General features: G+C 46.4%; 1 protein-coding gene across 2 annotated transcripts in view; it reads right to left on the bottom strand.

The window, feature by feature from the left end:
• LOC309556733 (RING finger protein 151-like) overlaps positions 1–24,564 on the bottom strand; it is a 63,275-nt gene that overhangs the window by 8,686 nt on the left and 30,025 nt on the right. For both annotated transcript variants that reach the window (XM_082259219.1, XM_082259218.1), the window contains one exon: positions 10,729–10,868. In XM_082259219.1, coding sequence (XP_082115345.1) covers positions 10,729–10,868 — 140 coding nt within the window. The remainder of the gene's footprint in view (positions 1–10,728; positions 10,869–24,564) is intronic.

Genomic DNA, 24,564 nt, shown 5'->3' with positions numbered 1-24,564 from the left:
AAGGTTACAAAAAGATTTCTGCTGCACTTAAGGTTCCTAAGAGCACAGTGGCCTCCATAATCCTCAAATGGAAGACGTTTGGGACGACCAGAACCCTTCCTAGAGCTGGCCGTCCGGCCAAACTGAGCTATGGGGGGAGAAGAGCCTTGGTGAGAGAGGTAAAGAAGAGCCCAAAGATCACTGTGGCTGAGCTCCAGAGATGCAGTCAGGAGATGGGAGAAAGTTGTAGAAAGTCAACCATCACTGCAGCCCTCCACCAGTCGGGGCTTTATGGCAGAGTGGCCCGACGGAAGCCTCTCCTCAGTGTAAGACACATGAAAGCCCGCATGGAGTTTGCTAAAAAACACCTGAAGGACTCCAAGATGGTGAGAAATAAGATTCTCTGGTCTGATGAGACCAAAATAGAACTTTTTGGCCTTAATTCTAAGCGGTATGTGTGGAGAAAACCAGGCACTGCTCATCACCTGTCCAATACAGTCCCAACAGTGAAGCATGGTGGTGGCAGCATCATGCTGTGGGGGTGTTTTTCAGCTGCAGGAACAGGACGACTGGTTGCAATCGAGGGAAAGATGAATGCGGCCAAGTACAGGGATATCCTGGACAAAAACCTTCTCCAGAGTGCTCTGGACCTCAGACTGGGCCGAAGGTTTACCTTCCAACAAGACAATAACCCTAAGCACACAGCTAAAATAACGAAGGAGTGGCTTCACAACAACTCCGTGACTGTTCTTGAATGGCCCAGCCAGAGCCCTGACTTAAACCCAATTGAGCATCTCTGGAGAGACCTAAAAATGGCTGTCCACCAACGTTTACCATCCAACCTGACAGAACTGGAGAGGATCTGCAAGGAGGAATGGCAGAGGATCCCCAAATCCAGGTGTGAAAGACTTGTTGTATCTTTCCCAAAAAGACTCCTGGCTGTATTAGATCAAAAGGGGGCTTCTACTAAATACTGAGCAAAGGGTCTGAATACTTAGGACCATGTGATATTTCAGTTTTTCTTTTTTAATAAATCTGCAACAATGTCAACAATTCTGTGTTTTTCTGTCAGTATGGGGTGCTATGTGTACATTCATGAGGAAGAAGAATGAACTTAAATGATTTTAGCAAATGGCTGCAATATAACAAAGAGTGAAAAATTTAAGGGGGTCTGAATACTTTCCGTACCCACTTATATACACATACACACATATAGGTGTGAAAGGAGCGGAGCCCTATCCCTGCGCTACTGAAATTATTTGCAGGGATGGTGTTACCCTCCTTTCACACCTATATGTGTGTGTGTATATATATATATATATATATATATATATATTTATGTGTGTGTGTATATATACCCCAATACAGAAGTTCAGATGTCATGCCTGCCTCCAAAGACGTCCAAAAAATGCCCAATAAACACCTCCAACAAAAATGCCCAGGTGTGTTGTTTCAGGCGTTTATTGGGCATTTTTTGGACGTCTTTGGAGGCAGGCATAACATCTGAACTTCTGTATAGGGGTATATATATATATATATATATATACACATACACACACACACACACACCTATATATATATATATATATATATATATATATATATATATATATATATATATATATACATACACACACATACACACATATAGGTGTGAAAGGAGGGTAACACCATCCCTGCAAATAATTTCAGTAGCGCAGGGATAGGGTTCCGCTCCTTTCACACCTATATATATGTGTGTGTGTGTGTGTATATATATATATATATATATATATATATATATGTATGTGTGTGTGTGTATATATACCCTTATACAGAAGTTCAGATGTCATGCCTGCCTCCAAGGACGTCCACAAAAAAGCCCAATAAACGCCTGAAACAAAAACGCCCAGGTGTAAAAGGAGCGGAGCCCCATCCCTGCTCTACTAATAATTCTAAGAAAAATGATCTTTTCCTTATGGCGGTCACCCTGACATGGATGAGTTCTGTCACCCTAGCATAGCAGTCAGGGTCAGTTCACCCTAAACTACACTACGGTCACCCTGACACTTAACACTTTCCCTACAGAAACATTTCAGTGCCATATCAGTGCCACGAATCAGTGTCCACAAGTGCCACGTATCAGTGCCACGAATCAGTGTCCACAAGTGCCACGTATCAGTGCCATGAATCAGTGTCCACAAGTGCCACGTATCAGTGCCACGAATCAGTGTCCACAAGTGCCACGTATCAGTGCCACGAATCAGTGTCCACAAGTGCCACGTATCAGTGCCATGAATCAGTGTCCACAAGTGCCACGTATCAGTGTCCACCAGTGCCACTGCCCACCAGTGCCACGTATCAGTGTCCACCAGTGCCAGTCACACAGACCAGGCAGAGATAATGGTATATAGGAACTGTAGGCATGGCTGCAATGTGGGGAATGCCTGGTTAATTTTCCTTCTTCTTCCTGGAAAGTCAGATCACAAGTCGCTTCAAATAAGATAAGGATCCGACTTGGAGGCGACTCCCATTGAAGTCTATTGGGACAAGTCGGATACAAGTCGCCTCAAAGTAGTACAGGACCCTTTTCTGAAGTTGGAGCGACTTCAGTAGTGCCAATTAAGACGGCTCTCATTGAGGTAATGGCTATAGAATCCATCCCTAAAGGCACCTTGACTGACAATGAGAGATTCTCCCTCCTATGTAAGAGGGAGACCTTTTGGATATTTAAATTTGGGTCTTTGGCCCCTGGGGGCTTGAATGAGGAGTTGGAGGTACACACAATTGTGTAATCTGTCTGTGGGTTTTTTTTTTTTTAATGCGTTTTTATTATGCATTTTTTTTTTTTCTTTGTTATACATATATTTCATCATTGTGGTTGTTGTCCTTGCATCCGGTCATTTTTGTTTCTATTTTGCATTTATTTATTTATATATTTTTTTATGCGTTTTTATTATGCGTTTTTTTTTTTTTTGGCGTTTTTTATTATTCTTTCTCATATCTGCAGTTTTATGTTTGTACCAGTACTGAATGCATATGTCCACAAGCATTACCAACTGTTTATGCAGTAGCAATTGCTTTTATCTATGTTCCTTTTTAAAAAATCTTTTATAAGAGTGGATGTTGAGGGGTTAATGATGATATCGAGACACTGGGTGCCCGCCCCCTCCTCCACCTTAAATGTTCAGGTTGCTGTTCCTCCCGTGACTTTGACAAAGCACAGCAGTGCGAAACATGTCGTCACGGCAACTCTGATGCTTTCCAGGCCAGGTCCCGACGCTTGCTGACGCCGCTTACGAGTAGCGGCCTCCGCTGTGGATACCTCTGGTTGGCGGCTCCGCAGCACGTCTACACTGCTTCAGTGCGAGCAGCCACCCTATCGGGTGGGAGGAAGCCACGCCACCTTACCGGCTGGTCCGGTCTGCTTTTGGCACATAAGATCCTTCTCCCTTATGCCTGGTTCCCTGCTGTGATCATCTACACAGTTCCGGCTCACCCAGCGGCTCGGTCATCCTGTGACCCCCAGCAACGCCACAGATCTGGTTTGGAATACATTCTATTATGTTTTAATCATCATCACTATATATAATTTTTATAAATAAACTTTTCAAGGTTTTCCATCAAGCCTGCCTGAGTTACATTGTAGACTATGTACCGTGGGATAGCGCTGCTGCCCCTCCCCCCCCATTCACTGACTTATGCTGAATCAGCATTAATTAGCAGCAGCACCACACGGTAATTTGACTTTATTCATTCCTGAGAGTGAGAGATATCACAGTTAGCGCTGGAAGTCCCTTTGTTGTTTGATTGCCCAATAGAGCCTTTTTCAAGGGCAGTTAAGGACTCAATTGCCTGGAGTGAAGTGGAGGAAACTCTCCACAAGGTTAGAAAGTACTAATTTTCCTTTACTGAAAAACTGGAGGAGTTACTCCAGGAAGAATGGAAGGGGTCAGAGAAAAAGGCCTGTATAAACAGGTTGTCAAAATTGTATACCCTGAAAAAGCTAAGAGTCAACCTTCTGCGGTCTCCTCCAATGGTTGATGCATCATTAATGCAACTTACGTTTACGTTCAAGGAGGCTCTAGTCTGAAAATTAGCTGTGAAGTGCTCCTATGTACTGTAGTATCTGCAGATGCCTGCAGTCCAGCAATGACCAGCCCATGTGCTTAGTGAGTCTAATGGAAGTGGTTTCATAATTATCAATCAGCTGCTGCACCTGCAGGACTCTGAGGAAAGTGGCAGGGTCTGCATCCATTTAGACATGATTTCCTATTGGGAGTATCTTACAAAAAAATTTCATTTTTGTTGCAGTGGATGCCAAAAATCTGACTTGTATCTTCATGCAGACTTTTGGGGAAAATCAGTGAGCCAATCGCTCAAGCAGGAAATGATGTTTCAGGGGGGCGTTCTGTACACATTCTGTGTACAGAACACCTCCATATAGCCATATTGCCTTGCATTGTACAGAAAAATACAGCCGTGCAGATTGAATAGGAAAGTGGAGTTTCCCTTTAACCACTTAAGCCCCGGAAGATTTTACCCCCTTCCTGACCAGGGGTTTTTTTGCGATTTTTTACTGCGTGATTTTAACGGACAATTGCGCGGTCGTACGACGCTGTACCTAAACAAATTTGACGTCCTTTTTTTTCCCACAAACAGAGCTTTCTTTTGGTGGTATTTGATCACCTGTGCGATTTTTTGATCATGCGCTATAAACAAAAAAAGAGCGTCAATTTTGCAAAAATAACAATATTTTTCACATTTTTTTATATGAAATTCCCCCCCAAAAAAATGTAAAAATCTAAATTTTTTAACATTTTTGGCCAATTTGTTTTATGCTACATATGTTTGGTAAAAAAAAATAATCGCAAAAAGCGTATTTTGATTGGTTTGCGCAAAAGTTATCGCATTTACTAACAAAGGGAAAGATTTTTGTCATTTTTGGTGTTTTTTTTTTTGAGTAATGGCGGCGATCTGCAATTTTTTTTGAGGGACTGCGACATTACGGCAGGAGACTCTGCGGTGAATGTGTCAGTAGACAATGTTTTTCAAGAGCGACAGATCAGACCCTTGACTGACATTTTTGACACTTTTGGGGTTACCAGTGACATTACTGCAGTAATCAGTGCTATACATATGCACTGTTACTGTAAAAATGACACTGGCAGGGAAGGGGTTAATTTTATTGGAGAGGGGGGGGGGTTAATGTATGCCTGGTGCTTACTGACGTGTGGGGGGGGGGGGAGGTGACTGAGTGAGTGAGGGACAGATCGGATGTTCAGCTATGCTGAACACTCCGATCTGTCACTCCCTGTCACTTAGGACCATGGTCCTCAACCCTGGTCCTCAGGGCCCACTAACAGACCAGGTTTGCAAGATAACTGAAATACATCCCAGGTGATATAATTTGCTACTCAGTGATTGCAGTACTCTAGTCTGCATCTCCTCAAGGTAATACTTAAAATCTGGCCTGTTAGTGGGCCCTGAGGACCGGAGTTGAGGACCACTGACTTAGGAGATCCGTCCGCTCTGTTTACACAGGCGGGCGGATCTCCAAACTAGATTCCCCAACGATCGCCGCCGCTCCTCCCCTGGCCCGACTCCCGCTGTAAATGAAAACAGCGGGAGCGCCGCCTACAGGGGGAGGAGTCCAGCAACGTAGGTCTACGTCGCTGGACGATAACGAGCCACTGTGCCGCAGTAGAGGCACAGTGAGCGGTCGTTAAGTGGTTAAAGAAGCCCTTCTGGAGGAAGTGAAGAGAGACAAGGCAGTAACAGCTTTGTAAGAGCTGAAATTGGCAGGAGACTCTGCGGTGAATGTGTCAGTAGACAATGTTTTTCAAGAGCGGCATTATGGCTGAAACCATAAAAATTAAACTGGTGCAAGATAACAGACAACTGATCCAATATATTTGGGAGTAAACAGGATAAAGCCATCTCAAGGGTGACCACTAGCAGGTCAGGGCGATTATCATCTGACAAAAAAATCAGAAAAGGTCCAGCATACAGGCGGCAACTCCCAAGTAGGTACAAGGAGGCAAACTTCTGCGGAGCGGGAAAAGATTAGAAAAGGAACTGGAGAAGTACCCAATCTTCATTGCTGAAGCCTTAAAAATCGAAGGCACCTGTCTTGGGAGAACAGCGGAAGTTCTTTTAAGGGTGCACTCATCCAGGGGGTGCCTGTGTGAAGCTTTGCTCACACACTTGGATGGAAATTATTCAGGATCAGTGGACCATATCAGCTATATGGGTGTGACATTGGTGGAAGTTTAAGGGATGTCCACCTTCCGATCTTTTCCTGCCAGCCAGGCTACCAGATTTGATGGAAAAACCAAAAAATCTGGATTAAATGAAAAATTAGCCATTCCCAATGAGAAGGTTCCAAGTGCCCAGAGGAGATGAGGATTAGGCTCACCTCTGTTCCTAGCAAAAAAAAAAATAAAAAATAAAAATCAGGTAATCTGTGGCCAGTGCTAAACTTGAAAAAAACTCAACAAGCAGAGAAAATATGAGTCGTGTAAGATAGAGAACCTCCAATAACTTCTATTGATAAATCTGGGAGATTGGATGCTCTGTAGGTTTATCAGACCCCTACTTACTTATCTCAATCCATCCTCAATTCCTCCACCAGTTTCAATGCTTCCCCCTAGGTCTGTACATCTCCCCCTAGGGCATACACAAAGGTCTTACTGTCTGCAATAACGACAGGAAAATTCAGGAGAACTTTCACAAGGGAAGGTCTGTCCTCCTGATTGAGAAAGTCAAAGGTGCTTTGAGAGTGAAGTATCTTACAGTAGAACAGTGCCTGAGTATCCTTGGTTCTTCGTAACTAACCAATTGTTTTTGAATGGAACATTATCATATCAGACCCCAGCCAGAAAGGTTGGGGCACGCATTTCAAAGAGCAGGCTGCTCAAGGTCATGGGATGTTCAGCTTATGAGGCAAAGTATTGAATGCTCTTGAACTGAGAGTAATGTTCTAAGCCCTTCTGTCATTCACTCCTTTTATAAGAGGAGCAAGAGTTGTACTGTCCCTGTACAGCAGTGGAAAGGTAGAATTCTTAGGCTGTCAGTGGAACTTCCTGTATCAATAATTGCAATTTTATCATTTTGGCTTAAGAGGCTCTAGTGTCTCTCTCCTACAGTTGAGCATTGAGTCAGCACTGCCTCTGCCAGTTATGAAAGATCTGCTCTCTCATGGCCAGTATTGCCATCAAGCTCTAAGAGACTACATTTTATGCCATGGAAGTTGGGAGGCGGAGGATACCAAGTCAAGGGTGCTCAGTGCAGGTAGTGGCCACCTTGTGTCAAGCCAGAGATGTCTCCATGAATAATACTTACCAGAGAATATAGGTAAATTATGCAGATCTCACACAGCAAGTTTGGAGTCCTTTATCACCTAAACCAGCCAAGGTTCTGCAGTTCTTACAACTGGGACTGAACAGGGGCCTAGGTTCAAATATGTTCAAACCTTGTCTGCACTTACAGAGGTTTAAGGAGTCCTTAACTCTTTAGTGATGCAATTCTTAAAAGGCTTGAAGTTAAGACGTACCAGGGGACCATTGTTCCCTATGTGGGACTTGCTTATGGTCCTCAGCTCTATCAAGGCCTCATTTCTATCCTACAGAATTGGCTACACTCTGCAATCTAACCCTGAAGACCATATTTCTGGTTGCTACAACCTCTGTGAAAAGGGTGTCAGAGCTTCAGGCTTTGTACTCAAGGAGCCTCACCTAAAGTTCTACCTGGACCGAATAGTCCTTAAACCCCAGACTGCTTTTTATCCAGGGGGTATCTTTTCCCTTCCACTTAGTCAATTGACCATCTTTCTTGTTTAAGTGAGAGAACCACATCCCCTGGTTGTTGATCGAACTCTGATGACGTGCTGGACAGCTACCTTTACATTCAGAAAAGCTGAAACATGTGCTTGGTTCCGGCATAGCTTAGGCAGGGTCAATCAGCATCAACACCTACAGTCACCTCCTAGATTGTTAAGACAAAAGAGCCTACTCTTCACAAGACCCTCCTGTTCCGGAGGACTTAAGAGCACACTCAACTAGGGCAGTGCCAGCTCTGCGGACAGAGCAGTGCAGAGTGTCTCATGAGGCTATTAGCAAGTCAGCAGTATGGTTCTCCTAAGACACCTTCATTACACTTTATTAGGTGAATCCGGCTCATGACAGTAAAGTTTGGAAAATGCATAGTTATGCTACTGATTATTACAAAAATTTTCTTGCACCCTCTTGTATGGCGAGTTAGTTCCCATTTATGCTGCCGTGATGCGCCAGGAGGACGAAAAAATGTATACTTAACTTTCTGTAATTTTCCTTTCCTGGTGCAAACTTCATGGCAGCATACAGATTCCCACCCAAATGGTGAGAGTTACAGAGAATGCTGGGAGCCGGGTCTGTCTTTGATTTATAGTTAACCAGTCCTATCAGGTTGTGGGGGCGGAGCCACAACCCAGTGTATGCTGCCATGAAGATGCACCAGGAAAGGAAAATTACAGAAAGGTGAATATACAATTTTCTGTTATCCTGTACAGCACAATACAGCAATGGATAAGAATGGGACCAAGTGCTTTATGCACTAGGTCTGCTGGGGGGGGGGGGGGGGGAGGGGGGGGTGCATATAGATTTAAAAATAACTTTTGGCCTAGAAATTAAACAACTAACATATACAAATGTAAATTCAGAAAAGCAACAAGTCTTTTTGTGAGGAGAAAAAAACACTTTATGTTTCTACTAACTGCGGGGCAAATGTTACTGAATTACAAAATCCGGACTGTGACCACTCTTCCTCTTCAAAGTGTTAAAGCTGAGCAGGTGCCTGATTCAGGAACAATAAAAAAAGCTTTTCTCCCACAAACCAAGAGGACGTATCCTATCTGTTCATAAGGCAACAGTCAAGAGCAGGGGGCTTCAAACTTTCTAAAGAAAGGGCCAGTTTACTGTCCTCAGATTTTAGGGGGGACAGAAAATGCCCCAGTGTCAGTGGGAGTAAACATGGCGTCAGGCTTGGTAATCAGTGGCAGTAACCATTGGTGTTAGTGGAAGTAATTTTGCCCTGTCGTTGGTGTCAGTAGGAGAAATATTGCCCTATCTTTGGTATCAGTGGGACAAAAAGTGTTCCTTTATTTAGATCAGTGGGAAGTATAGTGCTCCTTCATTGAGTGTGAGTTGGAGGAATTATGCCCCGTCGTTGGTATCAGTGAGACGAATAGTGTTCCATCATCAGAGATGTATAGTAACTAAGTAGAACTACTTCACTACTGTACTTAAGTACCGAAAGGCGGTATCTGTACTTTCCTAGAGTAGAATTTTTTTCTCCTACTTCCACTTTTACTTCACTACATTTTTTCAATGATTTCAATACTTCTACTCCGATATTTTTTTTTGTGCTGCATAGTTACTCGTTACAATTATAAAAATTACCACTGCCAGAACAGTAGATGGCAGGTTTCATGAAGCTCAAAACATGTATTATCAGCGCATACGAAAATAAATGCTACTGTATGTATAAATAAAAGCTGCATTTGAAATAATAAAAAACAATATGATGTTCAAACTTTTGACTTCTTTCTTTAATAACTACATAGCACAGTACTTGTACTTTTACTTTCAGTACTTGAGTAGCAATTTTTTTTTTCAAAACTACTGGTACTTTTACTTTCAGTACTTGAGTAGCAAAATTTTTTAAAAACTACTTGCAATACTTAAGTACAAAAAATGTTGAATACTTTAGTACTTCTACTCAAGTCACTTTTTGATCGAGCACTTGTACTTTTACTCAAGTATGGGTTTCGAGTACTTCATACAACTCTGTCCATCATTAAGATCAGTGAGAAGTATAGTGCCCCTTCATTAAGTGTTAGTGGGAGGAATTATGCCCTGTTGTTGGTATCAGTAGGAGGAACATTGCCCCATCATTGGTATCAGTGAGACGAATAGTGTTCCATCATTAAGATCAGTGAGAAATATAGTGCCCGTTCATTAAGTATTAGTGGGAGGAATTATGCCCTGTTGTTGGTATCAGTAGGAGGAATATTGCCCCATCATTGGTATTAGTGGGACAACTCGTGTTCCACTATTTAGATCAGTGAGAAGTAAAGTGCCCCTTCATTAAGTGTTAGTGGGAGGAATTATGCCCTGTTGTTGGTATCAGTAGGAGGAACATTGCCCCATCATTGGTATCAGTGAGACGAATAGTGTTCCATCATTAAGATCAGTGAGAAATATAGTGCCCCTTCATTAAGTGTTAGTGGGAGGAATTATGCCCTGTTGTTGGTATCAGTAGGAGGAATATTGCCCCATCATTGGTATTAGTGGGACAACTCGTGTTCCACTATTTAGATCAGTGAGAAGTAAAGTGCCCCTTCATTGGGTGTCAGTGGGAGGAATTATGTTCCGATGTTGGTGTCAGTGGAAAGAATGGTGCCTCATCACTGATGTCAGCAGGAGGAAGAGGGTGGATAAATGCAAGCAATGGGCCGCATCTGGCCCGTAGGTTGCAGTTTGGAGAACGCTGGTCCAGATTATGCATTGTTGGTGGCAGACACAGACACATTTCCCACTGATCTAAATTAAGCCACAAAAAAAAAAAAACATTTCTCACGATGGCTGGTTTACAAGGCTTACTGTATTTACTCAGAAAGCTAAATTCAGGAAAAAAAAAACCCCAAAAACATGATAACATTTTAACAGCACTACACATGCATATTTTTTTCTATTTTGCTCTGACATAGACTTTAACAATGTAGACACTCACCAGCGTTTATACAGGACATGCGCTCATATTCACATTCTCTCTCATGCCTGTCTATAGATTCCAGGGAACAAACCATACCACAGCCGCTCCGACAGTTCTTACACTGGATTTGAAGTCTGCTTAGGTCATTTCTCATGTATCTGTTGTGTTAAAACAAATCACAATGAACACGTTTTGAATTGAAATGCTTGCTTTTTTGTTTGACTTTCAAAGCTGTACAGTGAAATACATGTTTAAAACTGATGGATCTAGACTTTTTTGCCTGCCAAGGATCTGTAATTTTGTTCAGCTGGTATTGCATGTAAAGTTTGGTCTTATTAGGATCTTAGCTAGTCTTAAGGGCCAAACACACTATAAGATTTTCTGAAGACTTTTTTCTTCAGATTTACCTTTTCTATGTAGTGCAAGGGCCTGCCAGATTGCATACAAATTGAAAGTGTTTAGGTTTGACCTCATATTATATGGTTTTGGTAAATCTAAAGGAAAAAGTCTTCAGAAAATCTTATAGTGTGTATGGCCCATAAGGATTCAAGGGGCCCCCACAGGGATTGATTTGAACACTAACATGGGAATTTGTAGTATTTGAGTACTTTTAGGCATCATAAGAAATGTATATTTTAGCACCATTGCTGGATGCCACATCCATTTGATAACCCCATGTACTCCAAAATGGGCAATCATTGCTTTTATAAACATAGAAGGGAACATAAGGGCAGTAGAAAATATCCATAGTCAAATATTTCACATGCCACTCCAGGTGAGATCAAGCTCCACAATCAAATCTCAGGTGCTGGCATGGCTTGTTTCCACTGCAAAAAAAAAAAAATCAATTATACCATCAACAGGAACGCCCCACACCGAGATGCAAAATAATATTCTTCCTTTATCCATTTTATGCTTGGCTAGTTAGCAACCATATTGGGTGACATTTTATTAGCTCCTTCCCACTGTCGCCTCCCGACCCTTTAAGAGGTTCTAAGTGCTGGAAGGCGGGCATTCTGGTCATATGATGGCTGCAATTGGCTGCCACAGCGGTCACATGATCAGAAAACTCCCAATCAGTGGCGGCTGGTGCTCAAAAATTTTGGGGGGGGGCGCAAAAAGAAAAATGTAATAGGTATTGCTTCGTGGCAAAAAACACGGTAAGAAAATTGCGTGACTTTGAGGTCATGCTACAGGCATGGCACAGGTGATGGTATAGGAATGGCACAGGTCAATGTACAGGCATGATGGCACAGGTCAATGTACAGGCATGATGGCACAGGTCAATGTACAGCAGGCATGATGGCACAGGTCAATGTACAGGCATGATCTCCATCCTTGGACTCTATAGTCTCCAGGCTGGCCCTGTCCCTATAACCCGGACCCGGTACATGTATTTATCACAGTTACTGGGAGTGCTGAGTGTGAGGGGACACCAGGAGGGTCTCTCTCCCCTCACACACTCCGCTCCCGGTAGTTTGAATGCTCCCGCCGTCCATTGATGATAGATGAGCGGTGACCGCTGTGACTGAGGTGACGATATGTGAGGGGAGGAGGAGGAGGACAGGAGTGATCCGGGGGAGGGGACGGGGAGCTCGGGCACACACTGTCCTCTCTCTCTCACGGAGCCCCATACACTCACACAGCAGACACAGACAGGGACATGGCTGCTCCGGAGGACTCGGGACCTCTATAGTGCCGCAGAAGGAATCTTCCATTCACCTCACACACCGAGCACCACGATAGAGGTGTCCATCCCCTCCATAGGACACCAGGTGATGAAGCCGGACAGGGCCCAATCAATGCAGAGACCAGCGCGCGTGCTCCTTTAATCCAATACACTTACCTGGTGGCGGCTCGGCTCCCGGCGGCGGCATCTCCCCTCCTCGATGCTCCGTCCTCTTCTGCGGCGGCGGGAAGGTGACCGGGCGGTGATGGCGAGTAACTGATGCACGCACCGTCACCACCCCCAACAAGGTCAGCAGGGATGTCCTGAATCATGATTGGTCCAGGCTGGAGTCTGGACCAATCATGATCCAACATCACAAAAGGGGAGTGTTGTAGCACAGTGCTCTGCGCCACAGTTACGCCCCAGAAGGCAGCCAATCGGCGCCTCTGCCGGGTTGAAAACCCCACCCCCCCCCATAGACACCAATGAGTCCGGCGCCCCTAGTGGGCTAAACATTGAATTTTTTTTTTTATCTTTTTTTTTTCCTTTTTTTTGGGGGGGGGGCGGCGCCCCCTATCGGCCGGCCGCCACTTCTCCCAATCCCAAGTTGGCATCAGGAGCTTTCTGGTACCCACTGGTAACTGTGCTGGGAGTGTGCAGGACGCTCGCTCTCAGAACAGAAATGTTTACATATGTAGCACCCTCTTAGTCAGGTGCTAGGTAGAAAGAGTAATTTTGGCTCTGTCTGTTTATCAGAAGAGCAATAGGCAAAACCTATGTGCACTCTGCTTATCAAGGAGCAGGATTGGTAGTTAGGTCTGCTCAGTGTGCCCAGTGTGTATTCATCTGGTCTTAGGGAGTGTCCCAAGCAGGTCCAATGGGGAGGCACGTTGGATGCTGGAGGAAACCTGACCAATGGTACACAGGCTTTTTGTACTGTCCCAGTGGGTTGGCACAGAGATTGGTACATTATGGGACAGGGTATAAAAAGCCAGGGTCACATGAGGCAAAGGTCTTTTGGGGGGAAGCCTGGTGTACCGGTGGTGTGAGGCTGAACCCAAAGGTCCAGGAAACTGACTGAGGAGTTGGGGCACAGCGAGTCTCTGGAAAAACAGTATCGTGAGTACAGAGGATCTGCCGGGAAGGGGACCACTTCGGGTAGTGAAGTCAATAGATGGGTGTCTGCTAGCCCAGAGAGAAAGGGGGTACTAGAGGAGTACCTTAGAAACACTTATCTCATCTTCATTCAAGTGATAGGATGAAGCAGCGGTCTGGCCGCATTCTCTAGTTAAGAGTCCTGAGCATTGTGAATATTTAACAGTTGGAGTATCCCACTCATCCCTTCTCCCATCCCAATTACAATAAAACCACAAAAACAAGCACCCCTGGACTGATCTTTGACTGAGTCAAGAACTTAAAGTGATAGTTTTCTTCAAGCAGTTGCTACGGGTAACCCAGGGGAATCCCTAAAGCGCAATCTTCAGCAGCTCTCTAGGGGGCAGTGCTACACATATGTGCAGCCTCTTGGCATTAAAGCTCACCTGTGGAGAGGCTGCAAATATGCCTACAGCCGGCAGGATGAGGTTAAGTTTACCTTTAATACTATGAAGCACATGTATCTGAATCTTGGTACCTCCTGTGATCCTCTACAGAGCAGAACTATTATCAAGTCATGGCTGTATTACATAGTTACTTAGTTAGTCAGGTTGAAAAAAGACACAAGTCCATCTGGCTCAAACAATAAAAAAAAAAAAATAATGAAAACCCAACCATACAATCCCATATAGACAATTCTATACCCGCAGTTGATCCAGAGGAAGGCGGAAAAACCTCAGCAAAGCATGATCCAATTTGCTACAGCAGGGGAAAAAAATTCCTTCCTGATCCCCTGAGAGGCAATCAGATATTAGTACCCACTTATAATAAGTACACCCAGGAAAGAATCCAGGCCTTTTTTAAAGCAATCTAGTGAGCTAGCCAGAACCACCTCTGGAGGGACTCTATTGCACATTTTCACAGCTCTTACGGTGAAGAAACCTTTCCGTATTTGGAGACGAAATCTGTTTTCCTCTAGACGTTCAGAGTGCCCCCTTCTCCTTAAAGTGTGTTGACCTTAAAGTGAACAACGCAAAACCAAGTTCACTATATGGACCCCTTATGTATTTATACATGTTGATCATATCCCCCCTTAATCTCCTCTTCTCAAGAGAGAATAAATTCAGTTCCTCTAATCTTTCCTCATATCTGAGCTGCCTCTTATCAGTTTGGTTGCCCTTCTCTGCATTTTCTCCAGTTCCCCAATATCCTTTTTAAGAACTGGTGCCCAAAACTTAACTGCATATTCCAGATGAGGTCTTACTAATGACTTGTACAGGGGCAAAATGATATCTCTCTCTCTCTCTCTGGAGTCCATGCCTCTGTTAATACAAAAAAGCTTGGCATTGCATGATATTATTAAGCTTATGATCTACCAGAACACCCAGATCCTTCTCAGCTATGGATTCCCCCAGTTCTACTCTGCCTAGTATGTATGATGCATGCATATTCTTCCCCCCCAGGTGCATAACTTTACATTTATCAATATTAAATCTAATTTGCCACATAGTTGCCCAATGAAACAGTGCACTGAGGTCAGCTTGCAAGTTGGAGACATCCTGTAAGGATGTCATTCCACTGCAAAGCTTGGTGTCATCTGCAAAGACTGAAATGGTACTTTTAATCCCAGACCCTTTATCAATTATAAAGATATTAAAAAGTAAGGGTCCCAATGCTGAACACTGAACCTTGGGGTACACCACTGATAACCTTAAACCATTCAGAGTAAGAATCATTAACCACTACTCTCTGAATTCTATCTTTTAGCCAATTTTCTATCCATTTACAAACTGATCTTTCCAAGCCTGTAGCCTTTACCTTACACATTAGCCGTGTGTGGGGAAACTGTGTCAAATGCTTTTGCAAAATCCAAGTACACTACGTCCACAGCCATCCCTCTGTCCAAGGTTTTACTTACCTCCTCATAAAAATAAATCAGATTTGTTTGACAACTTCTCTCTTTCATGAATCCATGCTGTCTGTTGCTTAAAATATTTTTTTCCAGCAAGAACTCATCTATGTGGTCTTTTATTAAACTCTCCAATATCTTCCCGACTATAGAAGTTAAACAAGCAGGTCTATAGTTAGTTACTTGGCAAAGACTTTGATCCCTTTTTAAATATAGGCACCACATTGGCCCTACGCCAATCCAGTGGTACTATTCCAGTCCTTAACGAGTCCCTAAAAATTAGAAACAAAGGCTTTGAAATTACAGCGCTCCATTCTTTTAGGATGCGTGAGTGCATGCCATCTGGTCCAGGCACTTTATCCACCCTTATTCTGTCTAAATATTTCTGGACCATATCACTTTTGAGCCACTGTGGATCATTTGGGGCTGTGTCAATACCATCCTCATTATGGTCATGAGCTCCCCCATGCTCCTTTGTATACACAGAGCTGAAGAAACTTTCCAGTACACTTTCAGTCCTATACTGTGACCATACTTACACGGTAGTAGAAAAAAGAAGACCTTATTGGTGTACTACTGGTCCTTCACTGACCAATGACAGATTGCAGTGTTGTCATCAGGGAAGTGAGGGATCAGATTTTTCTGTCTGGGATCCCTGTATCACAAGACTGAGAAAAATCTTTAGCAAGTAAGCCAGTGTTCTGTCAGAATACCGTAGCCTATCAGATTCTGCTACAGGAAGTGACATACAGACTAGGACAAATTACTGCGCATGCGCCATGCGTTCTAACATGGCCGCTATGCTTTCCAATAGGTTTCTGTCAGGTAAACTCCAACAGTTTGGCTAATCAGCGAATTCGCGCATTGGCGCGAATGCGCATGCGCGGCCAACTCCGGGCAAGATCAACTAAGAACGTGCGTGCGCCAATGCGCACCGTGCACGCAAGACGTGACGGCGCTTGGCGCCAAACGGCCTATTTTAAACTCAGCAATGACAGGCACTAGTTGCTGGATGATCTTCAGCTCCCTGTGTCCCTTGTGCCTTGTTTTTGCCTTTATCTTGGATTTCCTGTTGCCGACCCGGATTGCTTGACCATCGACTCTTCTTGATACCTCTGGCTTCTGACCCTTTGGCTTGCCCCTGGACTTTCCCTGTTTTCTCCAGTGTCTGACCCAGCTTGGCTATTTGACTCCGCTTTACCAGTCTCCTGTGGGCTATCCAACTTACCTTGTTCCTGCAGCACACCTGCCTGGCTTGTCAAGTGTTCCAGATCCGCCTTGGACCTATCACCCATTGGCCTCAGCCACCATCTGGCCATCCCAGCCAGCAACCCTTGCTACTTCGGGCACAGCACTCCCTGTCTCACCTCCAGGGGTGTTCTGCACCTAGCCGCAAGGGGAGCCCTCTCTACACTCCGGCTTCGGATCAGGTACGTGACAGTATCATCCAGCCATGACAGAAGCCGAGAGAGGTGCCTCCCCGCTGGAAGCCTTATGCCAGCAAGTTGCAACTTTAACCCAGGCTGTGAAGAATCTTCAGGAGGGTTACTTCCAACTGGAAGGTCGTCTGCAGTACCTGTCTACACCGCCTCCGGCGGCTCCTGCAGATCCATCTGCTGCAGCCTCTAACCCTGCTCCTTCAGCTTCAGGACAACCAGCTCCTATTCCTACCATGATAGCTCCTCCTCCTGAACCCAGAGTACCCCTGCCTGAACGCTTCTCTGGTGATCGCAGGAAGTTTAAATCATTTAAGAACGCCTGCTCATTATATTTGGCTCTGCAACCCAGAACTTTTTCCTTGGAGGCAGTTAAAGTAGGGTTTATCATCTCCCTGCTGTCTGATGAACCCCAGTCCTGGGTCCACCATTTGCTGGAACAGAAGGATCCTGCTCTGGACTCTGTTGAGGTCTTCTTTAAGGCAATGGCCCAGCGTACGATGACCCACAACGCACAGCCACTGCCGAAGCGACACTTCATAAATTACAGCAAGGCCGACGCCCCGTGGAAGATTACACCGTAGACTTTCGTAGGTGGTCTGCAGACACAGGCTGGAACGAGGCCGCCCTCAAACATCAATATCGGCTAGGTCTGTCAGAAACTCTCAAGGATGAGTTAGCACAGGTTGAGACCCCCACCACTTTAGAGGAGCTCATTCAACTGGCCATCCAGTTAGACAGACATTTTCGGGAACGTCGGTCCGAACGTGCTCAGTCCTTTCAGCCTGCTTGGATGCTACCCAGGGTGCCACCACCTCCTACACCTTTACCGACTGCTGCCAGCCCAATGTCACCCGAAGAGCCTATGCAGATCGGGGTGGTCCGTTCAGCCTTAACCCCTGCGGAAAGACTTTGTCGCAGGCAACTGAACTTATGTCTGTACTGTGGGGACAATGGACATTTCCTTCGTGACTGCCCAGTCAGACCAAGTAAGCCTCTTATTTCCCGTCATATGCATCTTCAGACCCTTGGGTCTTCCCCCACTCACCTGGTCCTCCTTGTTTCTTTGCAGGTGGCAGGAGGGGAGATCAAGCTGCCAGCCATCATTGACTCCGGAGCCTGCAGCTGTTTCCTGGATATCTCATTGGCAAGAGACCACCACATACCTCTCCAGACCAAGAACCGTAAGCTAGAAATCCACCTTGCAGATGGCACGACTCCCAGATCCGGGTCCATCATCCAGGAAACCTTACCTATACTTGCCACAACCGGCCCTGGCCATCAAGAACTTCTTCACTTTGACGTTCTTCCTTCGCCCATGTTCCCTGTAATTCTGGGAATCCCCTGGCTCCGGGCACACAACCCACTGATAGACTGGTCAACAGGGGAAGTATCTTTTAAGTCAGCATACTGCCGTCAACATTGTGTGGCTCCTGAGATCCCGCCTCCTGCTGGTTGTTTTTCCATTCAGCCTGTTTCCAATATCGGCCAAGATGTTCCCTCTGTGTACCACAACTTTCTTGATGTATTTGATAAGAAGAAAGCGGACTCATTACCACCTCATCGTCCCTACGATTGCCCGATAGAGTTGTTACCTGGTGCCGAAATTCCTTTCGGCCGTATCTTCCCGCTCTCAGAGACTGAGCTTGAAGCCCTACGGCAATACATTGACGAAAACCTCAAGAAAGGGTTCATTCGTCCTTCCTCCTCTTCGGCCGGAGCCGGCATCTTTTTTGTAGAAAAGAAGGACCATACCCTAAGGCCTTGTGTGGATTACAGAGACTTAAATAAAATTACTATAAAGAACTGGTACCCGCTTCCTCTCGTTCCTGAGCTCTTCCAGAGATTCCGCTCCACTCAAGTCTTCACCAAATTAGATCTACGGGGTGCTTATAACTTGGTACGGATCCGTGAAGGCGACGAGTGGAAGACTGCTTTTCAGTGGCGGCCCGTGCATAGGGGGCGCCAGGGCGCCGCTCCCCTACCCCTTAAAAAAAAGAAAAAAAAAAAGAAAAAAAAACAAAAAAACAAAACGAACAAATAAAGTTGTACAAAAAAAAAATTGGGTTCGCCGGCCTCGCCTGAAGGAACTGGTGGCTGGGGGGGGGGGTGGGGTTACGTCCGATTGGCTGCCTTCTGGGGGGTAGGGGGGTATCCTGGGCGCAAGTCTTTGCGATTGGACACCCCCACTTTCTGATATCCTGGCTGTGATTGGTCCAGTCTACAGCCTGGACCAATCATCATCCAGGATATCGCTGACGTCGCAATGAGGGCGGTGCCGGTGCGTGCGTCAGTCACTCACCGTCACCGCCGCTCAGAGAAAAGGAGAGGCCGCCCGCCGGTTCCCGCCGCCGAGACGAGGGAGAAGGACCCGCCGCAGAAGAGGAGGAAGAAGCTGAGCCGCGCCACCGCCAGGTAAGTTTGAAGGGAGCAGGCCGCCCGCCGGTTCCCGCTGCCGAGACGAGGGAGAAGGACCCGCCACAGAAGAGGAAGAAGCTGAGCCGCCCCGCCGCCAGGTACGTTTGAAGGGAGCACGCACGCTGGTCTCTGCATCGATTGGGGTACAATGCTGGCACTCTGCAATCATTGGGGGACAATGCTGGCACTCTGCAATCATTGGGGGACAATGCTGGCGCTCTGCAATCATTGGGGGACAATGCTGGCACTCTGCAAACATTGGGGGACAATGCTGTGGCGCTCTGCAATCATTGGGGGACAAAGCTGGCGCTCTGCAATCATTGGGGGACAATGCTGGCACTCTGCAATCATTGGGTGACAATGCTGGCGCTCTGCAATCATTGGGGGACAATGCTGGCGCTCTGCAATCATTGGGGGACAATGCTGGCACTCTGCAATCATTGGGGGACAATGCTGGCGCTCTGCAATCATTGGGGGACAATGCTGGCACTCTGCGAACATTGGGGGGCAATGCTAGCACTCTGCAATAATTGGAGGACAAAGCTGTGGTGCTCTGCAATCATTGGGGGACAATGCTGGCACTCTGCAATAATTGGGGGACAATGCTGTGGCGCTCTGCAATCATTGGGGGACAATGCTGTGGCACTCTGCAATCATTGGGGGACAATGCTGTGGCGCTCTGCAATCATTGGGGGACAATGCTGGCACTCTGCAATAATTGGGGGACAATGCTGTGGCGCTCTGCAATCATTGGGGGACAATGCTGTGGCCACTCTGCAATCATTGGGGGACAATGCTGTGGCACTCTGCAATCATTGGGGTACAATGCTGTGGGCACTCTGCAATCATTGGGGGACAATGCTGTGGCGCTCTGCAATCATTGAGGTACAATGCTGTGGGCACTCTGCAATCATTGGGGGACAATGCTGTGGCGCTCTGCAATCATTGGGGGACAATGCTGTGGCGCTCTGCAATCATTGGGGGACAATGCTGTGGCGCTCTGCAACCATTGGGGTACAATGCTGTGGGCAGTCTGCAATCATTGGGGGACAATGCTGTGGCGCTCTGCAATCATTGGGGGACAATGCTGTGGCGCTCTGCAATCATTGGGGGACAATGCTGTGGCGCTCTGCAATCATTGGGGGACAATGCTGTGGCACTCTGCAATCATTGGGGGACAATGCTGTGGCGCTCTGCAATCATTGGGGACAATGCTGTGGCGCTCTGCAGTGATTGGGGACAATGCTGTGGCGCTCTGCAGTGATTGGGGACAATGCTGTGGCGCTCTGCATTGAAAGGGGCTCGCACGCTGAACTCTGCATTGATGGGGGCACGGAACAGTTGCATTGAAGGGGGCACGCACGCTGAACTCTGCACAGTGTTTATTGCATTGAAGGGGGCATGCACGCTGAACTCTGCATTGTGGGGGCACAGCACAGTGTTCATTGCATTGAAGGGGGCACAACACAGTTGCATTGAAGGGGGCATGCACGCTGAACTCTGCATTGTTGGGGCACAGCACAGAGTTCATTGCATTGAAGGGGGCACAGTGTTTATTGCATTGAAGGGGGCACAGCACAGTGTTTATTGCATTGAAGGGGGCACAGCACAGTGTTTATTGCATTGAAGGGGGCACAGCACAGTGTTCATTGCATTGTGGGGGCACAGCACAGTGTTCATTGCATTGAAGGGGGCACAGCACAGTGTTTATTGCATTGAAGGGGGCACAGCACAGTGTTTATTGCATTGAAGGGGGCATAGCACAGTGTTCATTGCATTGAAGGGGGCACAGCACAGTGTTTATTGCATTGAAGGGGGCACAGCACAGTGTTTATTGCATTGAAGGGGGCACAGCACAGTGTTTATTGCATTGAAGGGGGCACAGCACATTGTTCATTGCATTGAAGGGGGCACAGCACAGTTGCATTGAAGGGGGCATGCACGCTGAACTCTGTATTGTGGGGGCACAGCACAGTGTTTATTGCATTGAAGGGGGCATAGCACAGTGTTCATTGCATTGAAGGGGGCACAGCACAATGTTTATTGCATTGAAGGGGGCACGCACGCTGAACTCTGCATTGAAGGGGGCATGTACACTGGTCTCTGCATTGAAAGGGGGCATGTACGCTGGTCACTGCATTGAAAGGGGGCATATACCATCTCCTGTACCATGACCTGTGACATGCCTATACCATGACCTGTGCCATGCCTATACCATCACCTGTGCCATGCCTGTACCATCACCTATGCCATGCCTATACCATCACCTGTGCCATGCCTGTACCATCACCTATGCCATGCCTATACCATCAACTGTGCCATGCCTGTACCATGACTTCAAAGTCACGCAATTTTTTACTGCGTTTTTTGATGCGAAGCAATACCTATTACATTTTTCTTTTTGCGCCCCCCCCAAAAATTTTGAGCACCAGCCGCCACTGCTGCTTTTCGAACCCGTTTCGGGCACTTTGAATACCTGGTTATGCCCTTTGGGCTCTGCAATGCCCCTGCCACCTTCCAGCATCTAGTAAACGACATTTTCAGAGAATTCCTGGACAATTTCCTTATCGTTTACTTAGATGACATTTTAGTTTTTTCTGCCAACTTGGAGTCACACAGAATACACGTGCAAAAAGTATTGGCCACTCTCAGAAAACACGGGCTTTATGCAAAGGCAGAAAAATGTGAATTTGAGAAGTCATCAATACAGTTTCTAGGTCTGATCATTTCCACGGATGGAATAGCAATGGACCCTCAGAAAGTGTCTGCCATCTTGGAGTGGCCTGCCCCCACAGACAAAAAAGGTATCCAGAGGTTTGTGGGTTTCGCAAATTTTTATCGCAGATTAATTCGACTTTTCCCGCATCATTGCCCCATTACTCAGATAACTCGACAACACACCCGCTTCCACTGGTCTTCAGAGGCTCAAGAAGCGTTTGACAAACTCAAGGCTGTGTTCACCAGTGCCCCCGTGCTACAGCATCCGGACCCGGCCTTGCCTTATGTCCTTGAAGTTGATGCCTCAGAGGTAGCCACGGGAGCAATCCTCTCGCAACGCCAGGGACCTAAAGCTTTGCTCCACAAAGTAGCTTTTTTTTCTCGAAAGCTCACTCAGCCTGAGAGGAACTATGACGTAGGGGACCGAGAACTGCTGGCCATCAAGGCGGCACTTGAAGAGTGGCGGTACTTGTTGGAAGGCGCAGCCCATCCAATTATGATATTTACAGATCATAAAAATCTTGAGTATCTCAGATCTGCCAGACGCTTGAGCCAGATGGGCCCTATTCTTTTCAAGATTTAATTTTCATCTTACATACCGGCCAGGATCCAAGAACGGGAAAGCAGACGCCCTCTCACGGATGTTCCCTGAAACTCCCAAAATTTTCTGTTAATCCAGCCGGATCTCAGGACCACCCTTGAACGGGCCTCTGCCCAATGCACTGCCCCTGAGACTTCTACACTCCAGAAACAGGGTAATTTTTTCTTGCATAATAATAAAATTTTTGTACCTCAGGAAGCCAAACTCACGGTCCTTAAAGCATGCCATGACCACCAATTAGCCGGTCACTTTGGGGTTCGTAAGACCCTGGAACTCATCCAACGGTCCTATTGGTGGCCGAATGTCAGACAAGACTGTAAGGATTATGTGAGTTCCTGCACGACTTGCCTTCGGAGTAAGGGCAGCCATGTCCAAGCCTGGGGTCTATTGAGACCACTTCCTGTTCCTAAGCAACCTTGGGAAATGCTATCCATGGACTTTATAGTGGACCTACCTTCTCCAGAGGAATTTTCTATGATCATGGTGGTAGTAGATCGCCTATCTAAAATGGCTCACTTTGTGCCCATGGTTGGCACTCCTTCAGCCGTGGACACGGCGCATACCTTTATCAAGGAAATCGTGAGGTTACATGGTTTGCCCAGCAGCATCGTGTCTGACCGAGGAGTACAATTTACCTCCAGATTCTGGAGGTCCCTTTGCAAAATCTTTAATATCGAGGTCTGTCTATCATCAGCGTATCACCCGCAAAGTAACGGCCGAACAGAAAGGACAAATCAGACCCTTGAACAATATCTCCGCTGCTTCTCTACATTTTCACAGGACAATTGGGTTGCCTTGCTCCCGTGTGCCAAGTTCGCATACAACAACTCCATTCACGCTTCCACACATCAGTCTCCGTTCTTTGCGAACTATGGGTTCCACCCATCTTTTCTGTCCAGCCCGATGCCTGAAACTACGGTACCTGCTGTGCAAGATAGGATAACATTCCTCCAAGAAAATTTCCTGCTCCTACAAAGGACTATGCAAAAAGCACAAGAAGACTACAAACAGTTTTATGACAAAAGGAAGAAAGACAGTCCTGCCTTGAAAGTGGGAGATAAGGTGTGGCTGTCCACCCTTAACCTCAAGTTGTCCTGCCCATCTAGGAAGTTGGGGCCAAGGTTCATTGGTCCCTTCCCTATCAAAAGAATAATTAATCCTGTGGCCTTTGAACTGTGCCTCCCTAATACGTACAGGATCCATCCAGTGTTCCACGTGTCCCTGCTCAAACCGGCCAATCCTGGTCCCTTTCCTAATAGAGACGATTTGCCTCCACCTCCAGTTCTAGTTCATGGCGAAATGGAGTATGAAGTTGAATCCATTCTGGATTGCCGTAGAAGAGGAAGGCAAACTCAGTATCTGGTGAAATGGAAAGGCTATCCTCTGGAGGAAAGTTCTTGGGAACCTGCACAAAACATACACGCTCCCAGGCTGTTACGGAAGGGGGGGCACTGTCAGGTAAACTCCAACAGTTTGGCTAATCAGCGAATTCGCGCATTGGCGCGAATGCGCATGCGCGGCCAACTCCGGGCAAGATCAACTAAGAACGTGCGTGCGCCAATGCGCACGCGTGCACGCAAGACGTGACGGCGCTTGGCGCCAAACGGCCTATTTAAACTCAGCAATGACAGGCACTAGTTGCTGGATGATCTTCAGCTCCCTGTGTCCCTTGTGCCTTGTTTTTGCCTTTATCTTGGATTTCCTGTTGCTGACCCGGATTGCTTGACCATCGACTCTTCTTGATACCTCTGGCTTCTGACCCTTTGGCTTGTCCCTGGACTTTCCCTGTTTTCTCCAGTGTCTGACCCGGCTTGGCTATTTGACTCCGCTTTACCAGTCTCCTGTGGGCTATCCAACTTACTTTGTTCCTGCAGCACACCTGCCTGGCTTGTCAAGTGTTCCAGATCCGCCTTGGACCTATCACCCATTGGCCTCAGCCACCATCTGGCCATCCCAGCCGGCAACCCGTGCTACTTCGGGCACAGCACTCCCTGTCTCACCTCCAGGG

This window comes from Pelophylax lessonae (genome assembly GCF_965119305.1).
Source record: "Pelophylax lessonae genome assembly, chromosome: 5".
In the NCBI taxonomy this organism is placed as follows: domain Eukaryota; kingdom Metazoa; phylum Chordata; class Amphibia; order Anura; family Ranidae; genus Pelophylax; species Pelophylax lessonae.
Note: the sequence above shows the minus strand (reverse complement) of the source record. Positions and strands in the feature narration are given on the sequence as shown.